This window comes from Pogona vitticeps, chromosome 1 (genome assembly GCF_051106095.1).
Source record: "Pogona vitticeps strain Pit_001003342236 chromosome 1, PviZW2.1, whole genome shotgun sequence".
NCBI lineage: Eukaryota > Metazoa > Chordata > Lepidosauria > Squamata > Agamidae > Pogona > Pogona vitticeps.
In genome coordinates, this window is record NC_135783.1 from 240,734,765 (window position 1) to 240,752,499 (window position 17,735).

Genomic DNA, 17,735 nt, shown 5'->3' on the forward strand with positions numbered 1-17,735 from the left:
AGCACTTCCAATATTATCAACTGGTCACAGCAAAGACAAACTGATAATGTGTCATTAAAAAGATAAGAAATTTTATAAAAGAAAAATAATCCAAATTAAGTAATTTTGCTCCAAAATTAAGAGCAAAGTTTGCATGAATGAGGAAATGGCCTGAATCACATTCTGACTTCAGTACTGAGGAAGTGGAGCCACATAAGTAATGGCAACAAACTGCAGCTAATTAACAAACTGCAGGTCATGTACCTGATCATGTGCTCATTTCAAAGACTGATATGAGATCAGGCACCTTATTTAATTAGCTGCAATTAGCTCTCATGATTTATGTGATTTCATTTTACTCCAGAGTAAAATTCCAATAAGATTCTAGTCTACATGCCTTCCTTTGAATTCACAGTATACTATCAATTTAAAAAGCAGCTTCTCAAATGTGCTCAGTGATTTGCTGAGTACCCAACATAGAAATTTTTCATGCTATCTTTTAACTCCCCACTTAAGATAGCAAATTATGGGGAAAATGTATGTCTCAAATACTCTGTACTGGCCAGATATCCCCTAAGAGTTATGTTTCGCTGAAGAATCCACACACAAGAAGACCTAAATTGTAGGCAGTCTACAGCAGCATGCTCACCTGACCAGTTGTAAACAACCTTCCTAAATTTCAGCTATTTGCCATGCATTTTTAAAATTCTTTTGGCAAATAAATAAATAAGAACAAATCTCCTTAATAAATCTAATGCTTTTTAGTAAAGGAGTTTTTTTGGTCATAAAAAAATGTAACACATTGAGACAAAAAAAATGATGTGTTCTATATAAGACGGCTGCATCTGGAGGCAATTTTTTTAAAACGTCCATTCTGATCATAAATGCATGGAATTCTTACTGCAGTCATAACATGTCCCACTATATGTACAATGGATTCCCCCCCCCCCGGTTGAAAAAAATATTGTTATTCCCAAGGCAGAAAAGTTGGGAACGTTCAGTTCCCCCCAACATCTATCACTATTGAAAGTATTCCTTGCATCAGTGTCCATGTACTAAATAAGTACTTTGACTCAACCACTGTTGCAGAGTTTTACAGCAAATCATATTTTCATCAGGATATATACAAGCATCTCACTGGCATCATCTCAGTCTGAATCATGAAGCAGATTAAGATCCTTGAATAACAAAGGTTGGACTGTATGCTCCCCTTCCTCTTGGTGTGTATGTTACAAGGTCATTGAAGTGTTGCCAGAGGTAGATGAGAAAGAGGACCCCTTCTGATACCGCCTCAGAATTTCTTTGCTGATGATGCCATGCATGACTAAGATCTTGAGGAAGTTGTTCCGAAACTTCTGTCCTATAAAGGCGTATATGATGGGGTTCATGCAACTGTGAGAAAATCCCAGGATCTCAGTGCCTACAAGAGCTGCATCAATGGCATTACGGCGGCTACAGGTGTCAGCAATAAAGTGAGTCCTCAGCAAGGTATCAACCAGGAGGGAGATGTTGTAGGGCAGCCAGCAGAACAAGAAGACCAGCACAACAGCTAGGATGACTTTCATGGCTTTCCTCTTTTGAATATTCTTGGTTTGGAAGAGCCTGTGCACTGTCACACCATAGCAGAAGAGCATGATGAACAAGGGAACAATGAAGCCAAACGTTTGTGGTAGGATTCTCAACACCACCCGCCATTTAGCTGTTTCATTCCCCCCAATATTTTCATAACAAACCCTTTGGGAGGTATTGGGTGGCTGGAAAACATTACGGGAAGCAATCACTGGAAGAGAGAAAAGGAAGGAGAACAACCAGATGCCAATGCAGGCAAACTTGACCCAGCGCCTCTTCTCAGTGGCTGCTCGAGTAGCGTAAACTATTGCCAGGTAGCGGTCAATGCTGATGAAGGCCAAGAGGAGGATGCCGCTGTAAAAGTTGACTTCCTTCAGGACTGAGGTGAGTTTACACATGACCAAGCCAAAAATCCATTCATGGGCTCGGTAAATGGCCCAGATTGGCAAGGCGAGGGCAAAGAGGAGATCAGCAATGGCCAGGTTCAGAAGGTATACGTCAGTGACCGAACGGTTACGTTTGTTGTAAGAGACAACCAGAACTACTAACGAGTTTCCCACCAAACTCATTAAGCACACCAGGCAATAGATGAAGGCGACAATGTATCTGACCACAGGTGATGCACTCTCAGGTCTGCAGGGTTCTGCTTCACTGTTGAAGTCGATACTATAGTCATCAGTAAAACTATAGTTTGGAAAGAGATCATAAAGATCCCCTTCAAATGTGAGCACATCTCCCATCGTGGAAGTCTTGGCCTGTGTCAAGTAGGAAGCAAAAAAATTGATGAACAACTTCAATAAAATTATGGGATTACATTACTTTAGAACTGAATATCTGCCCTGAACTGTGAGTGTATTGGCTGCATGGTGCAAAAATCCCTCTATTCCCTTGATAACTGAGGGTTGACTTCTGCCATGTTATAAATTCCTCCTGTTCATGAGCTGCTTCCTCATACCCTTCCCAATGTATTCCTCTACTACTTGGAAAGTCTTGAAAACTCTCCTCCTCCCTCAGAGTGTCTGTCAACCTTCATTCACCTTTCTTAGAAACAGGGAGACTGGATTTCCCAGCTGTTGAACATAGCTGTAGCCTCCTACCCGCCCATCTGCCCCCAACATAATATGGGTGACTGGAGTTGTTGACTTTACAGTCTTCAGCCATACACACATAGACTTCCCTCCTTCAAACACAACATTTCCTCCTCCTCAAACTTTTAGAACAGTTGCGTCATTCAAAGGAAAGAAATACATTTGATATGATGTTGTTAAGTACCAAAGGCAACTGTGTGATAGAATAATGCAACAAATCACTGCCTTGGGCATCATCTTAAAAGTTCGAGGAAAGTATCTGCTGGTCAAAGACAATTCCAAAGGACGAATTTTAAAATGAATCCTAGTAGTAACTAGCTTAACATTGCAGCTACTCACACACCTCTAAGGTTCAGCTCTCAGATGTTTTCTGAATCAGAGATGACATGGTATTCTTGTGATTGTCTGCATGGCTGACTTTAGAGCTTCCCTCACCATGTCCTTCGTGTCCTTCTGTATTTACAAACAAGAGAAAATGAGAATAAGTGAGAATTAGAAGGAAGTTCTTGACACATCAAGAAGGAAGTAAGCTACTAAAACCACTTTGTTTGAATACATCCAGTTTCTCCTTCCTGTGTCCTTTCGAGACTCACCTCTATTGCCTTAGCCAATGAAGTATTCTGGTCAGAAGTCTATCCCTTTTCATTATGTGTATTAATTATAAATAAGTCAAACTTATTTTTAATGCAAGACACTGCTGAGGATTGAGCATATTTGGAGGAGGTAAAAACATCCACTTCCTGAACACAAAAGCACCAGGCCATCATCTGTTCAGTTCCCAATACAGAGGACCTGTCGGCCAGATAGACATACAACACAAGTCCAAGTGGCTTGTTGCTAAACAGAGAGCAATCCTTGTAATCCAGATTAAAGTGTTCAGCATGTGGAGATCTCTGGTAAAGCTTCCCAGATAGATTCAGGCAGGGACCATTGATGAAGAGGCCTTCTTGAGGAAACTGATACTACTGGCTCTGCAGGCCGTTTTCTGCAGCCAGCCACTACTTTGCTAGTGGGGCAGTGTGGTGTGAACTTTAGTAGTGAACTGATCCCCTTTGACCACATTAGTCATGCAATATAATTCAAGGGAGGAGAGATCATCTGGCATCTACTACCAATCAAGCAAAGAAGGCTGTTTTCATCAGGTTGGTGATTCCAACAGCCACTGTGAGTGTCTCTACTCACAGAAAGGCAGTTTATAAAAGTGAATAGGTAGGTAAATAAGCAGTCACTTCCCCCACACTGAAGCAATACACCTCCACACATGGAAGAGGAAGGAGAAGGGAGGAAATCTTATACAGTAGGTCTTACCACATATGGCTATAGTTATCTATTTTTGACATCAAATAACCGGCTAGCACTGAATGTTCTTCCATCTATATCCTTGGTTTCAACATAGTCCTTTTTGGAAGAGATACAGAAAAAGAAGATCCTTATGTAGGGAATCTGATTTAAGAGAACAAACTGTATCCATTGTCTTTGTTTCCTCTGTCTACACTGGCTACTTGTTTCCTAGTTATGGCTTCTTTCGCCTGCTTAGAGAGATACCAGTAAATCAGAAGTCACCTAATATTATGTCATTAAATCAATTGGATTTGGCTGTGTGCCAACATAGCCAGAGGCAGGTAGAGCCCATTCATATTGAGGGTAAAGTTTCCCATATTGTAAGCTGCCCAGAGACCTCTGGGTAGAGTGGGCGGTATATCAATCAATCAATCAATCAATCAATCAATCAATCAATCAATCAATCAATCAATCAATCAATCAATCAATCAATCAATCAATCAATCAATCAATCAATTAAATAAATAAATAAATAAATAAATAAATAAATAAATAAATAAATAAATAAATAAATAAATAAATAAATAAAATTATTTATATGCATAGACCTAGCCAGTCAGAAATCCCATAGTGAACAGGATGACATCACAAATCTTTCTCATACTCCAAGATCCAAAATAAATATAAAAATAGCCAGAAAGAACAGCAAGAAAAACTACTATACAAATAATACTAGCTCCCAAGACATTTAGAAGAATCTCTATATGAATTAAATTTAATGGTTCTTCAGCTTCATGGGACAAGGTTTGAAGAAAGCACCCTACTGAAGGGTGATCTAGCTGGCAACATCTAGAAATCTTGAATCAGTCTAAACCTGGGTAGACAACATCTTGTCCTCCAGATCATCACTGGACTGCCCATCATTTCTCACCATTGATGAAAGCTGAAGTCCAACAACATTTGGAGAACTATCATTTGCTCACCTGGATTGAAACAAAAGCTTTTTTTTCCACTTAAGATACAGATATCTGCTAGGGGATTCAAAGACCCAACACTTTTCTTTCTTTCTTTTTCTGGTCAAAAACCTGGGGGGGGGGACCCTGCAACAATAAGTGAACCACTTTTTCTGATTCATTAGCAACCTCATGCATGGTTGGGAAAGCAGCGTCCATTGGGTATCTCAGTTTATTGTTTCCAAGCAGACAGAAACTGGACTCTGCTGTTGTTCAGCAAGAAGGACTCAAATCAAGCAACACTGGGACTACAGTAGATGCTTTCCCCCTCTGCCCCCACTTCTTGGCCCAGCTACCAGATGGCTTCCTCACAACCCCTGTGCTCTGAAGTACCTAAGAAAAGAGGAAGCATTATGTGGGGGACAGAAATGATTTTACAACACAGACTTCAGTTTCCCAATGCTGTCAGCAGGCCAGTCTCCATTACAAGCCTGGATTACCATATCACACCAGATATGCATCCACACTCTTCTGGGCTAACAGCTGCATCACCAGAAGAGAATAGATAGTTCCAATCATGTTGAGGACAGCAGCTGCTGGACAACAGAAGTAGCTGAAGGTGACACTGCTAGAGAAGGCAATGGCAGTGGCATTTCAGCTCACTTTTTGTTAATACTGCACAGAAGGTAAACCACTATTTGTTTACCTTGAAAGTAGGAGGCAATGGTAAACCACTGCTGAACTTTTATTGCCTTGAAAACCCTATGATGAGCATTCCAAAATGTAACAAGAGATAGTGCTAGAAGGTGAGACTCCCAGGTTGGAAAGCCTCAATCAACTACTGGGGAAGAGCAAAGGATAAGCATGAAAGGCACTATTGCTAATGATGCAACTAGATTAAAGCCAAAATGATGTCTGAAGGTCCCCAACCTCGGGCCTCCAGATGTTCTTGGACTACAACTCCCAGAAGCCTTCACCACCACCTCTGCTGGCCAGGATTTCTGGGAGTTGACATCCAAGAACATCTGGAGGCCCACGGTTGGGGACCACTGTGATGGTGGACCTGCAAAGAGTCCAAAAAAAGTCCAATGTAGCACAATGCATACAATAGAAACATGGATCCTGAGAAGTATGAATCACGGTAAACTGGAAACCATGAAGTAAGAAATAGAATATAGATACTTTATAGTGCTTGGTGTCCATGAACTAAAGTGGACTTGAATGGGATATTTTCAGTCAAACAACCGCAAAGTGTTCCACTATGGAAATGACAAACACAGAATCTGATACTGAGGCAAGATGTAGCGCAGGAGTTGAAGGCCATAATAAAAAATCTGACCAATAATCTCAAGCAGACTCTGAGGAAAACCTATCAACATAACCATCATTCAAGACTATGCTCCAACTACAGATGCAGAAGAGGAAATTAAAGGGGTTTTTTTTTGTTTGTTTTTTTGCAACCAGGAGGAAATTGATCACACACCAAAACAAGACATGCTTAAAATCATAGACGATTGGAATGCAAAAGTGGGAAACAAAACAGAATCAAATGTTGAAAAACTTGGTTTAGGAGACAGAAATGAAGCATGAATCAAAGAGTTCTGTGAAGCCAGCATTTATTTTTATTTTATTTTTTTAAAATTTTATTTGCAAATATATGCTTCAAACAACCAGATGACTGTACACCAGATGGTCAATAAAGAAATAAAACAGACTACATAATTGGAGGCAGGAGATGGAGAAACTGTATTCTCTCTGCCAATATAAGACCAGAAGCAGATTGTGGATCATGAACTGTTAATATCCAACACAGAGTAGATATAAAGATTATTTTTAAAGAGGAGTTCTGTGATGAAGAACCTGCAGTTCTAGAAAATAAATTGAAACTACTCTGAAAGCACTAGGAAGAAATAAATCACCAGGAGAAGATGGGGTACTGACAGAACTATTTCAAGCCATGGAGCTTGAAACTATCAAAGTTCTAACAAGAATATGCCAACAAAATATGGAAAATAAAAGAATGGCTCATAAATTGGCTATCTTCACTATGCATTAGAATCCCCAAGAAAGGAAATGCCAAGGAATGCAGTAAATACAGTGGTGCCTTGCTTAACGAGCGCACCGTATAACGACGAAATCGCATAGCGATCTCTTTTTTGAGATCACTTATGCGATCGCTTACCGATGGCCTCTATGGCCAAAACTCGCATTGCGAAGATCGGTAAGCGTTTCGCTTACCGATCTTTGCATTGCGACGCTGGGAAATCAGCTGTTTGGTGGCTCCAAAATGGCCGCCGGATGACCCAAAATGGCCACCGCAACCATTTTCGCGCCCTGCCCTCGCTTACCGAGGGCGTGAAAATGGCGGCGCTATGAGGAAACTTCGCTTAACGGTGAATATAGAAGCCATTTGAATGCATTAAACTAAGTTTAATGCGTTCCAATGGCATTTTGCGTCCCATTTAGCGATGTTTCCTCATAGCGAGGGTTAATCCGGAACAGATTAACCTCGCTATGCGGGGCACCACTGTATAAGGCTATTGTTCTGATCTCCTCTACAAGCAATGTGATGCTCAAGTCATGCTCAAAGGCTTTTTCCTAATATGGAGTTATTTATTTATTTATTTATTTATTCAATTTATATGCCGCCCAAACTACCCAGAGTTACAAATGCCTGATGTTCAAGTTGGACTTTGAAAAGCAAGAGGCACTCAAGATCATATTGCAAAAATTGACTGGTTACTGGAGAACATCAAAGAATTTCAGATGAAGATCAGTCTATGCTTTATGGACTACAGGAAAGCCTTTTTGTGTGGATCAGGAGAACCTATGGGTTGTCCTGAAAGAAATGGGTATGCCAAAGCACTTGATTGTCCTGATGTGTAACCTGTATTTATTTATTTATTTATTTATTTATTTATTTATTTATTTATTTGTTTGTTTGTTTGTTTGTTTGTTTGTTTGTTTGTTTGTTTGTTTGTTTGTTTGTTTATTTATTTATTTATTTATTTATTTATTTATTTATTTATTTCTACACGCACACACCTAGATAGCGTCTACTCAGGGCAGCTTACAAATATCATAAAATATCATTAAAAACATAAAGACATCATAACATTAAACAATTGAAAACAAAAAGATAGATTTCAAGAATTGACAGGAGGGAAGGCCTGCCTAAAGAGCCAACTCTTTAAATGGCTCTTAAAAACACCCAGCGAGGGTGCCAGGTGGATCTATGTTGGAAGGGTGTTTCATAGTCGAGGGGCCACTGCCGAGAAGGCCTGGTTTCTTGTTCTTTCTTTCTGGGCCTCCCTTGGAGTTAGGCCCCTCAGCCGTCCCTGCTGGCTGTGCCAAGTAATTCGGGTAGATCTAGGTGGGAGAAGGTGATCTGCCAAATAACAAGTCCCAAACCGTTTAGGGCTCTATACATCATCATTAACACATTTATTTTTAGTTTTATTTATATGCCACATTCTCAAAACAAGGGACCCAAAGTGGCTCACAGCATTAAAATTCACACAATTTAAAAACATATTAAGTTAAATATTAAAAAATAAATTAAACAATATATGGTGTAAAATACAATTAAAAGATTAAAACATGAAAACATTAAAAAGATTAAAATGTCTGCTAAAATGGGGTTCAGGGATTCAGCTATAATTGTTAAAAGCCTTCCTAAAAAGATGAGTCTTTAGCTTTTTTCAAAAGGATAAAAGGGAAAGGGCCATCCTGATCTCCCGAGGGAGAGTGTTCCCTAGCCTGGGAGCTGCCACAGGGACGGCCCTCTCCCGTGTCCCCATCAGCTGTGCTTGTGCTGGCAATGGGACCGAGGGGAGGGTCTCCTCTGCTGATCTTAATTGCCAAGAAGTCAATTATAGGGAGATACAGTCCTTCATGTAGCCTGGACCCAAGCTGTATAGGGCTTTATAGGTAATAACCAGCACTTTGAATTGGGCATGGAAATGGACTGGTAGACAGTGCAGTTCTTGTAACAGGTGTGCTATATGCTTCGTGTACCTGGCCCGAGTCAGTAGTCTGGCTGCAGAGTTTTTGCACCCACTGAAGTTTCTGAGCCATCTTCAAAGGCAGCCCCACATAGAGCACGTTAGAGTAATCCAAACGGGATGTAACTAAAGCATGTGTCACTGAAGCCAAATCAGATATCTCTAGGAATGGGCACAGCTGGCGCACCATGCTTAGGAGTGATTGTGTCCACTGTCCTGGCCATTTCCCCATTCCAGAGATCAGCCAGAGCTTTGACAGGATCGCCTGCTGAGGCAAGAGGAAACAAGAAACTCCCCAAGTGAGGGGGATGGAGTCACAATAGACTACTGCAAATCCACCTCCCTGCCCCCCCAGGTCTGGCCTGCTGTGTACAAGAAGCTACTGTTATGACAGGATAGGGTGAGATTGAATAGTTTTCTACGGGCAAAGGTGTCAGACAAAGGTGGATTTTATTATTTTATCTGTACAGTCTGTATGCAAAACATATAGCACAGAAAGCCAGTCTAGATTCAAATGAAGAAGAGTGATTTTTGGTGGAAGAAACGTCACCAATTGAAGATATGCAGATGATATCATCTTACTGGCAGAAAGCAGCAATGGCTTGAACAGACTTTTAGTGAAAGTGAAGGAAGAAAGTGCCAAACAACACTGTAGCTGAACATTAAGAAGACTAAAATCCTGACCACAGAAGAACTACACAACTTTAATGTTGACAATGAAGAAAGCTGATATTTAGAAAATAGGCTTATTTGAAATATGATGCTGGAGAACTGCTTTGCAGATACCCTGGACTGCCAGAAAAATGAACAATTTGGTTCCAGACTAAATTAAGCCTAAACCGTCTCCGGAGGCAAAAATGATGAAACTGAGGGTGCTATGCTTTGGGGAAAACATGAGAAAACAAGATTCACTGGAAAAGTCAATAATGCTGGGAAACGTTGAAGGCAGCAGGAAAGGAGGAAAACCAAATACAAGATGGATTGACTCCCTAAGGGAAGACACAGAGTGCTGTCCTCTGAAGATGCCGGCCACAGAGACTGGCGAAACGTTAGGAAGAACAACCTTCAGAACGCATCCAAAGAGCCCGAAAAACCCACAACAACCATTAGATCCCGGCCGTGAAAGCCTTCGTGAAGTAATATATATGCATGAGGGGTTCTCTCTCTCTCTCTCTCTCTCTCTCTCTCTTTCTCTCTCTCTTTTCCTCCAAACAGGACATGTAAGTGTTAGTAAAGTGTCACACATGAAGGACCTCAGAACAACAACTGTAACAGCAATATGGTGAAATCTGTGTCAACAACTTGGTTGCTTTTGCTTTTCCTGTAACAGGAAATGTGAGGACCTCTCTTTCCCAAGACCAGGCATGTTTGCCTCAGAAGGTCTGCCGATGAAGACTCCTTTCTCAGGTTTCTGTTACTACACAAGGTAACTCATAACCAATATGAATTCAATTTTAAACCCAGCCACTACACAATGGGGCTCAATGCAGGGCAGCCCCTTATGGAATAATTCCCTTTTAGTAATGTATCATCTTTTTTTTATTTGTTTGCTTGTTTGTTCAGCCATCAGGGGTGGTTAAATATGCTCTGATCAGGTCGATACTGCTTCAGTCTATTGACCATCAGTATGATTTCCTATTCTGAAGGCAAAGGGGCCTTTTCAGGGGTGGCTCCCCTCAACTGAACATCAACTGTGTTTTCACACAGGACAGCAACAACTTACCATGGCTATCCCACACCCAAATGTAATTTTTTTTAAAAAAAGTTTTTTTTTCCCACTAGATGGCATGAGAGTGCTTTTTAAAAAAAAATCTTCATTACTTGCTGCCCTGTGTAAAAACAGATCAAGCATTTATTTTTCTGTGATGGGTTCTAAATAGGCACAGACATTGAAAGAGGTAATACAGTATATGCATTTGGGTCCCCTCCCCCTTTTCCAGCAGACAGGAAATGTAAGTGTTAGTCAAATGTCACACATGAAGCACCTTGTACTGTAACAGACAGCCACTTGGTTGCTTTTGCTTTTCCTGTAACAGGAAGTGTGAGCACTCCTCTTTCCCAAGACACACATCAGGCATGTTTGCTTCAGAAGGTCTGCAAATGAAGTCTCATTTCTCAGATTTGTGTTACTGTACAAGGTAATTGTTAACATGAATTCAAATTAAACCCTGGCAACTACACAATGGGCCTCAATGCAGGAAAGCACCTTATGGAATAATCCCTTTTTAGTAGAGTATCATGCTTGCTTGCTTTTTCAGCCAGCGGAGGTGTTAAATATGCTCTCATCAGGTCGACAGTGCTTCTGTCTGTTGACAGGTATGATCACCTAATCGGAAGGCAAAAGGGAACTTGCAAGGGTGGTTCCCCTCAACTAATAAAGTGTCTGTTTGCTTGTCTTTTTTGTCTGTTCATTCATTTGTTCGTTTTAAAGACTTTTAAGGCAGTGCTACCCTGTTTCCCTGAAAACAAGCCCTAACTTGAAAATAAGCCCTATTATAATTTTTTCAGGATGCTCGTAATATAAGCCCTATGCCCAAAATAAGCCCCAGTTAAGTGAAACCCTTCCCTCCACCATTGTGCCACATTGTGAAGCAACTAGAAGAAGATGATGTGACTGCATTTCAATAAATGTAGGTTGTTATACATGAAGGAAAACAAAGCATCTCCTGAAAATAAGCCCTATTGCATATTTTGGAGCAAAAATTAATATAAGATCCTGTCTTATTTTTGAGGAGACACAGTAGAACATCTTTATCTCCAGGAAAGGTTTTTTTAAAAAGGGGGAAATGGACAATTAGCACTTTATGAAAGGCAGCTTCGCTTATTGGAGCTCCACGCAAATAGAACTGTCTGCCTTTGCTTCTGCCTCTGATGATTCTTGCCAAGTGTTTGATGTCCAGACAAATACAGTGATTTCATCCATGAAAACTTGTTTTGAAAAAAAAAGTGGGTCACAGCAGATCCAGGCATATTATCCCTGCTGTGTAGTCGGCACCCAAACTCAAACATTTCAAAGATGTCCTCCAGGTAAGTGAAGGACTAAGCCACCCAAAGCTATCGGTGGTTGAGCTTTCCTTTTTTGAACCTGTCCAGCCTCCCAGAAGGATACCTTTGATTTTAACAGAAAGTTTTGTTTCCCTTCACTTGGATAGCAAAGAGCCAAGGCCTATCGAAAAGCTATGGCAAGATAGCCTAGGGTTCTCCTTCCCCTAAAAGTGAAATTGAATTATTTTTTGAATCCCACATGGTTCACTTTTATTTAAAAAGCAATAGATTATTCCTGGAACTTTCTTCCTTTGTATCGTAAATGTATTGAATTGAAAAGTGCAGCCGATTTAACCTCTTGCTCCTCACTCACATGCTGACCTTTCATAAAGTGCTAATTGGGTTGACGAGAAGTTCATGTGAAGCTTTGACATGGAGGCTGTCCTTTTTCCTAAGTGTATAGGTTTGGGTTTGGCTGTGCCCAAGGTGCTGGGCTTGTCAAAAAAACACAAATTGGGTTGGAGGTACCTTGGAGAAACCTGCAAAGGCTGCCTTGTGAGGGTTGGACAGGAAGCATGCTGGGGGGGGGGGAGCATAGGAATTGTGATACAAAAAGTAACTTGTCCAAGTTCTGTTCTTTGAATGATTTAGAATGGAACATGTTCCTGTGGACTTGTAGCAACTCCTTAATTCATAACAACCTATGTTGTAAAATCATAGCTCTTGTGCTACTTTTCCAAAGCTTACTTAAAATCTAGGATTTTGACAATTGGGGTGTCCTTGCAATTCTTACAGTGAAATAAAATTCTTGATTCTTCATTAAAACACATACTGGAAAACATAAAAAGTTCTGATTTTCCTGATCTCAGCCATCATGAAGAAATTATCTCATATCACACCAGCTCTCGTTGTAATGACAAAAACAAATGTGCACAGCTCCTGCTTTGATGTAGGTATCTGGGGGCATAGATGTGAACCCCCAAATGATTTCTTATTAGAATTGTAGTTCATTACTTTATGGGGCTCTGGAATAGGTGTGTAAGTGAACACTGAGGTATTGTATCAAAAATGTCAAAATCAGTGTCACAACTTTGTTTGCAAAAGGCTGGTGCTGTGCAAAGAAGCCCTATAACCTAAAGGTGACAAAATCATCCAAGCCTGGAAGGGTGAGAAAATAAAAGTGATAGCTCCTTGAGAAGGAGGAGTTTGATTCTCCACTTTGCCTTTCAGGAGAACAACTAGCCTGTGTGGCCTTCAACAAGCCTCACAATCCCAGAACACCCCCAGAAGAAGGGAATGGTAAACTACTTCTGAATAGTCTACAGGAAGAAAACCCTCTGAAGGGTCACTGTCAAGGTTCCCTTCAGGTATGCAGGTGTGCGGGTTCACATGACACCACCCCCTCCGTGCAGGTTTCCTCTTCCTCCAACCCACCCACCCACCCACCCACCCACACACATACACACACACACCTAGCGATGATTTCTAGTCCCTTTGGTTCCAGTCACTACAGAACACCGTGTGGGGGATGTAGTCGCACACGGTGTGTTTGGAATCATGTGCATGAGGGGCGGAGCCCTGCCCAGGGAAGCTGAAAATTATAGGGAACTTTGGTCACTGTATTCAGAATCAACTTGATGGCATGTTGTTGTAATTAAGATTTTTCTGGCCAAAGTTTTGACAGACTGACTTCTAAGGCTGGAGAACAATGAAAATTTATTCTTACTGAAAAGAGTCAACACGTTAGGTGGAAAAATAATTTTAATACATAGCCTCAGAATCTGCAATTTGGGAAGTCCTTTCTGGACAGAGCTAGCGTAACTACATCAATAACCTGAGAATGATCCAAGACAATTTGTACACCCATCTATTCCTCTGATTGTCCCCCTTCTATCCAGCCTGAGACTATTTATATTAATTTAAAACTTCTCTAGAGGAAATTTGTTCATGGATTTTAAGCACTTCAGTGCAAGGACAATCATTAAAAATCACAGGGATTTCCCTACAAAATTCAAGCCACAGTCCCTATATCCATTTAATTAGAGGAAGAGGGGTGTTGAACTCAATGGGATTTGCTTCTGACTAGGTATATTTAGCAGGGAACTCTTAAAAAAAACTCAGAGCTGCTTCATATAATACAAACTTCCCACTAAGAAATCTACTCTGTAAAGGAAACAGCCTGAAAACTATACATAGATTGCCATACATGGTGTGCACAACTTCATTTTATCCCCCCCATTCACATGCATGAAAGAAGCAAGTGGCTTTAGAACATTTATACATACAGTGAAATATATACATGGCTTCAATATGCAGCCATCTATACAGTACTAGGGTTTTAATCTCTGTAATTAAAGGTTCTCTGTGTTTTCTATGCCTACAATCTTCTTCATGGCACACACATCAAAATCACCAATCTATTGTAAGATATAATACATTTTAAAAATTCTGGATCATTTTCTAGGCTTGTAAAACTACATCAGTTCTGTTGTTGTTTTGATAAAATATACACGCATTTACAAGAATTAACAAATAAAGACTAAGATTGATATCTGCAGTTCTGAAACATTTCACTCGCTTCATCTCAGTCTCACTCTTGAAGTCAGTCGCAAAGAGAACCAGTGTCTCTTGTGATCCTCTCTTCCCTCTTATTCCTCTGGCATAGCTGTTACAGAGTAGTTGAAGTATTGCCGGTAGAAGATGAGAAAGAGGACCCCTTCCGATACCGAATCAGGATTTCTTTGCTGATGATGCCATGCGTGGACAAGATCTTGAGGAAGTTGTTCCGGAACTTTTGCCCTATAAAGGCGTATATGATGGGGTTCATGCAACTGTGAGAAAATCCGAGGATCTCAGTGCTTGAAAGAGCTGCATCGATGGCATTACGGCGGCTACAGGTCTCAACAATAACATGAGTCCTCAGCAAGGTATCAACCAGGAGGGAGATGTTGTAGGGCAGCCAGCAGAACAAGAAGACCAGCACAACAGCTAGGATGACTTTCATGGCTTTCTTCTTTTGACTGTTCTTGGTTTGGAAGAGCCTGTGCACTGTCACACCATAGCAGAAGAGCATGATGAACAAGGGAACAATGAAGCCAAACGTTTGTGGTAGGATTCTCAACACCACCCGCCATTTATCTGTTTTATTCCACCCAATATTTTCATAACAAACCCTTTGGGAGGAATTGGGTGGCTGGAAAACATCACGGAAGGCGATCACTGGAAGAGAGAAAAGGAAGGAGAACAACCAGATGCCAATGCAGGCAAATTTGACCCAGCGCCTCTTCTCAGTGGCTGCTCGAGTAGCGTAAACTATTGCCAGGTAGCGGTCAATGCTGATGAAGGCCAAGAGGAGGATGCCGCTGTAAAAGTTGACTTCCTTCAGGACTGAGGTGAGTTTACACATGACCAAGCCAAAAATCCATTCATGGGCTCGGTAAATGGCCCAGATTGGCAAGGCGAGGGCAAAGAGAAGATCAGCAATGGCCAGGTTCAGAAGGTATACGTCAGTGACCGAACGGTTACGTTTGTTGTAAGAGACAACCAGAACTACTAACGAGTTTCCCACCAAACTCATTAAGCACACCAGGCAATAGATGAAGGCGACAATGTATCTGACCACAGGTGATGCACTCTCAGGTCTGCAGGGTTCTACGTCAATGCTGAAGTCTACGGGAGTAGAGTCATACATGTAATTAGAGTAATTAAAGAGATCAGCTAAGTCATCTCCTGACAGAACTCCCATCTTGATGGTCTTCCTTTGAACCTGAAATAAAAACAAAGTTATTTCATTAATATCAAGCAGTTACATAACTGATCAACCTTTTTGAATCTATTAAGCAAAACCTTTCTTTGAGTTCCTTGAATGACTGGATATGTTTACTAGATGCGAAAACTGCAACAGCTTGAATACTGATGTGGGAACATATGAACTTTCAGCAATGACTAGATAATACATCTAAAAGTAACCAAGTCATTAAAAAATCAGTCCCAAGCAAGGACACAAGGCCTGTTGCCACATGAAGTAGACCTGATTCTCAGCCTTACTGCACCACACTACCCCATACCATTTTCTCAATGCTCATATACCCTAAGGAGTGTGAGTCCTCTTCTTCTGCTCATTACTGGGTTAGGATAGTAGGAAACAGTTTCTACTGTTTCATTTACTATTTCCCAGTTCTCTTTTTTTAAATATGTAAGTGTTTATTACATGGGGACTTATGAAAGAAAAGCAGCCTTAAATCTGCATTTCCCCAACCATTTCTTATTGCTACACAATTTTCCATTCATTTCTGGCCTGATTTTGTGTCTCTCATTCCTCCCATATTCTGTCTTCTCCCTCTGGTACCTAATCCTGGAAACTTTTACTCAGATATGATGCCAAGTTATTTGAGATTTACTCTGAAATTAATGTACATAGGCTTTTGTCTTTCATTCTCTCTGTGTGTGTTTTTTACACTCCTGTGCCCCATTTTCTTCTCTGCCTGCCAGCTTTTAAAGGCTGTTTTCCAGGTTTCAAGTGGGACAGCTCCCAAAATCTTAGAACCTGCCTCCTTTTTTCATCCTTTAAACATACCTCACCCAAATACAAAGCATGACTGCTTTTCAACTGGTTCTTCCCTGGTTCTCTTTCTCTGTCTCTACCTTTCTTCTCCTCCCCACTCCTTTCTTTCCATGGCTTCTCTCTCTCTTTCTCTCTCAATCTCTTTCTCCGCCCCAACCTCTCCTGATCCTCTTTTTGCTTCTCTCCCTCCCTGCCTCCCTCTGGTCCCCTGCTTCTTTCCCCCATGGCTCCAGGTGCAGCTAGCGCTGTTTTAACTCCTGGTCAGTGCCAAAACCTGGGCTTAGAGATGAATTCAGGAGCACCCCCAAGCTGCATTCCTGTGTTTCTAGAGGTCCCATTCTTTCCAAATTTGCCCCATGCTGTCTATAATCATTTTATAAAATGATTCAAGAACCCATTCAAAAGTTCCAGCTTTTTCTTTGGACTGGCCCCGCCCATCAGCAATAGATTATCGAATGGTATTTTGATGGGACATATAAATCAGAGGTGCACTTTTGTACATATGTAAATGAGAAGAAGCAGCAGTGAGAAAACAGTGGAAGCTTACAAACTGAAGAAGCCATTGCTTAGATCCCCTGCCCCATTCTACTGAAGGAAGTGAGTTGCAATCTGAAAATGTTCACACTAAAGTAGTACTGTACGTCTGTTTATTTTAAAGATGCCACAATGCTCTTGGTTTTGGCTTGGTAAACTTACAGAGCCCCCAAATGAGAGGCAAAAGAAGTCAGCCATTCCTAATACCTGCTGTATTTATTTTATTTAACAGGATTTCTACATCCGTGCTTAGGAAATCTTAAACAACAAAAGCAATCAAGGCCAATAAAAACAAACCATTTAAAAAACAGGATAACTGATAGCAATAACAATTAGAAAAATGCTGAGGAAAATACCTTGGTAAATAGATAGGTCTTCAGCTGGCTGTGAAAATATGCAAAACTGAGAGCCTGACTAATCCCAAAGTACCAAACTGGGATTGAAAACCATTCAGTGTGATGTTAAATATGCATAATAGAAGTCTGAGAGGCAGTGTGGTGTATTGGATGGAATGCTGAGCTCAGGACAGCTCAGTTCAAATCCCTTCTTGGCTGTCAGAACTCACCGGAAAGCTAAACCACTCCTTGAACTTTGGAAACCCTGTAAAGTTTGCCACAAATCAGAAGCGGTGCAGAATGCGGCAGCCAGACTTCTCACAGGGGTGAGAAAATATCAGCATATTTCACCCACTCTGGCTGCCTTGCATTGGCTGCCCATTCATTTCCACATTGATTTCAAAGTGTTACTGATGACATATAAAACCCTAAACAGTTTAGGA

General features: G+C 40.9%; 2 protein-coding genes across 2 annotated transcripts; both read right to left on the reverse strand.

The window, feature by feature from the left end:
• Nucleotides 1-506: 506 nt before the first annotated feature.
• On the reverse strand, nucleotides 507-3,112 carry LOC110085160 (C-X-C chemokine receptor type 2-like). Its single transcript, XM_072985275.2, has 2 exons — nucleotides 2,980-3,112; nucleotides 507-2,303 (listed from the first exon to the last, which is right to left on the reverse strand). The coding sequence occupies exon 2, from the start codon at nucleotides 2,286-2,288 to the stop codon at nucleotides 1,209-1,211; it is 1,080 nt and encodes a 359-aa protein (XP_072841376.2). The 5' UTR covers nucleotides 2,289-2,303; nucleotides 2,980-3,112; the 3' UTR covers nucleotides 507-1,208.
• A 10,490-nt stretch (nucleotides 3,113-13,602) lies between these two features.
• On the reverse strand, nucleotides 13,603-16,776 carry LOC110085134 (C-X-C chemokine receptor type 2). The gene has a single exon (XM_078381855.1). The coding sequence runs from the start codon at nucleotides 15,602-15,604 to the stop codon at nucleotides 14,528-14,530; it is 1,077 nt and encodes a 358-aa protein (XP_078237981.1). The 5' UTR covers nucleotides 15,605-16,776; the 3' UTR covers nucleotides 13,603-14,527.
• Nucleotides 16,777-17,735: the final 959 nt, after the last annotated feature.

Bases quoted from the DNA above. Each gene is read 5' to 3' on its own strand.
- LOC110085160 (XM_072985275.2), bottom strand. From the start codon at position 2,288: ATGGGAGATGTGCTCACATTTGAAGGGGATCTTTATGATCTCTTTCCA.
- LOC110085134 (XM_078381855.1), bottom strand. From the start codon at position 15,604: ATGGGAGTTCTGTCAGGAGATGACTTAGCTGATCTCTTTAATTACTCT.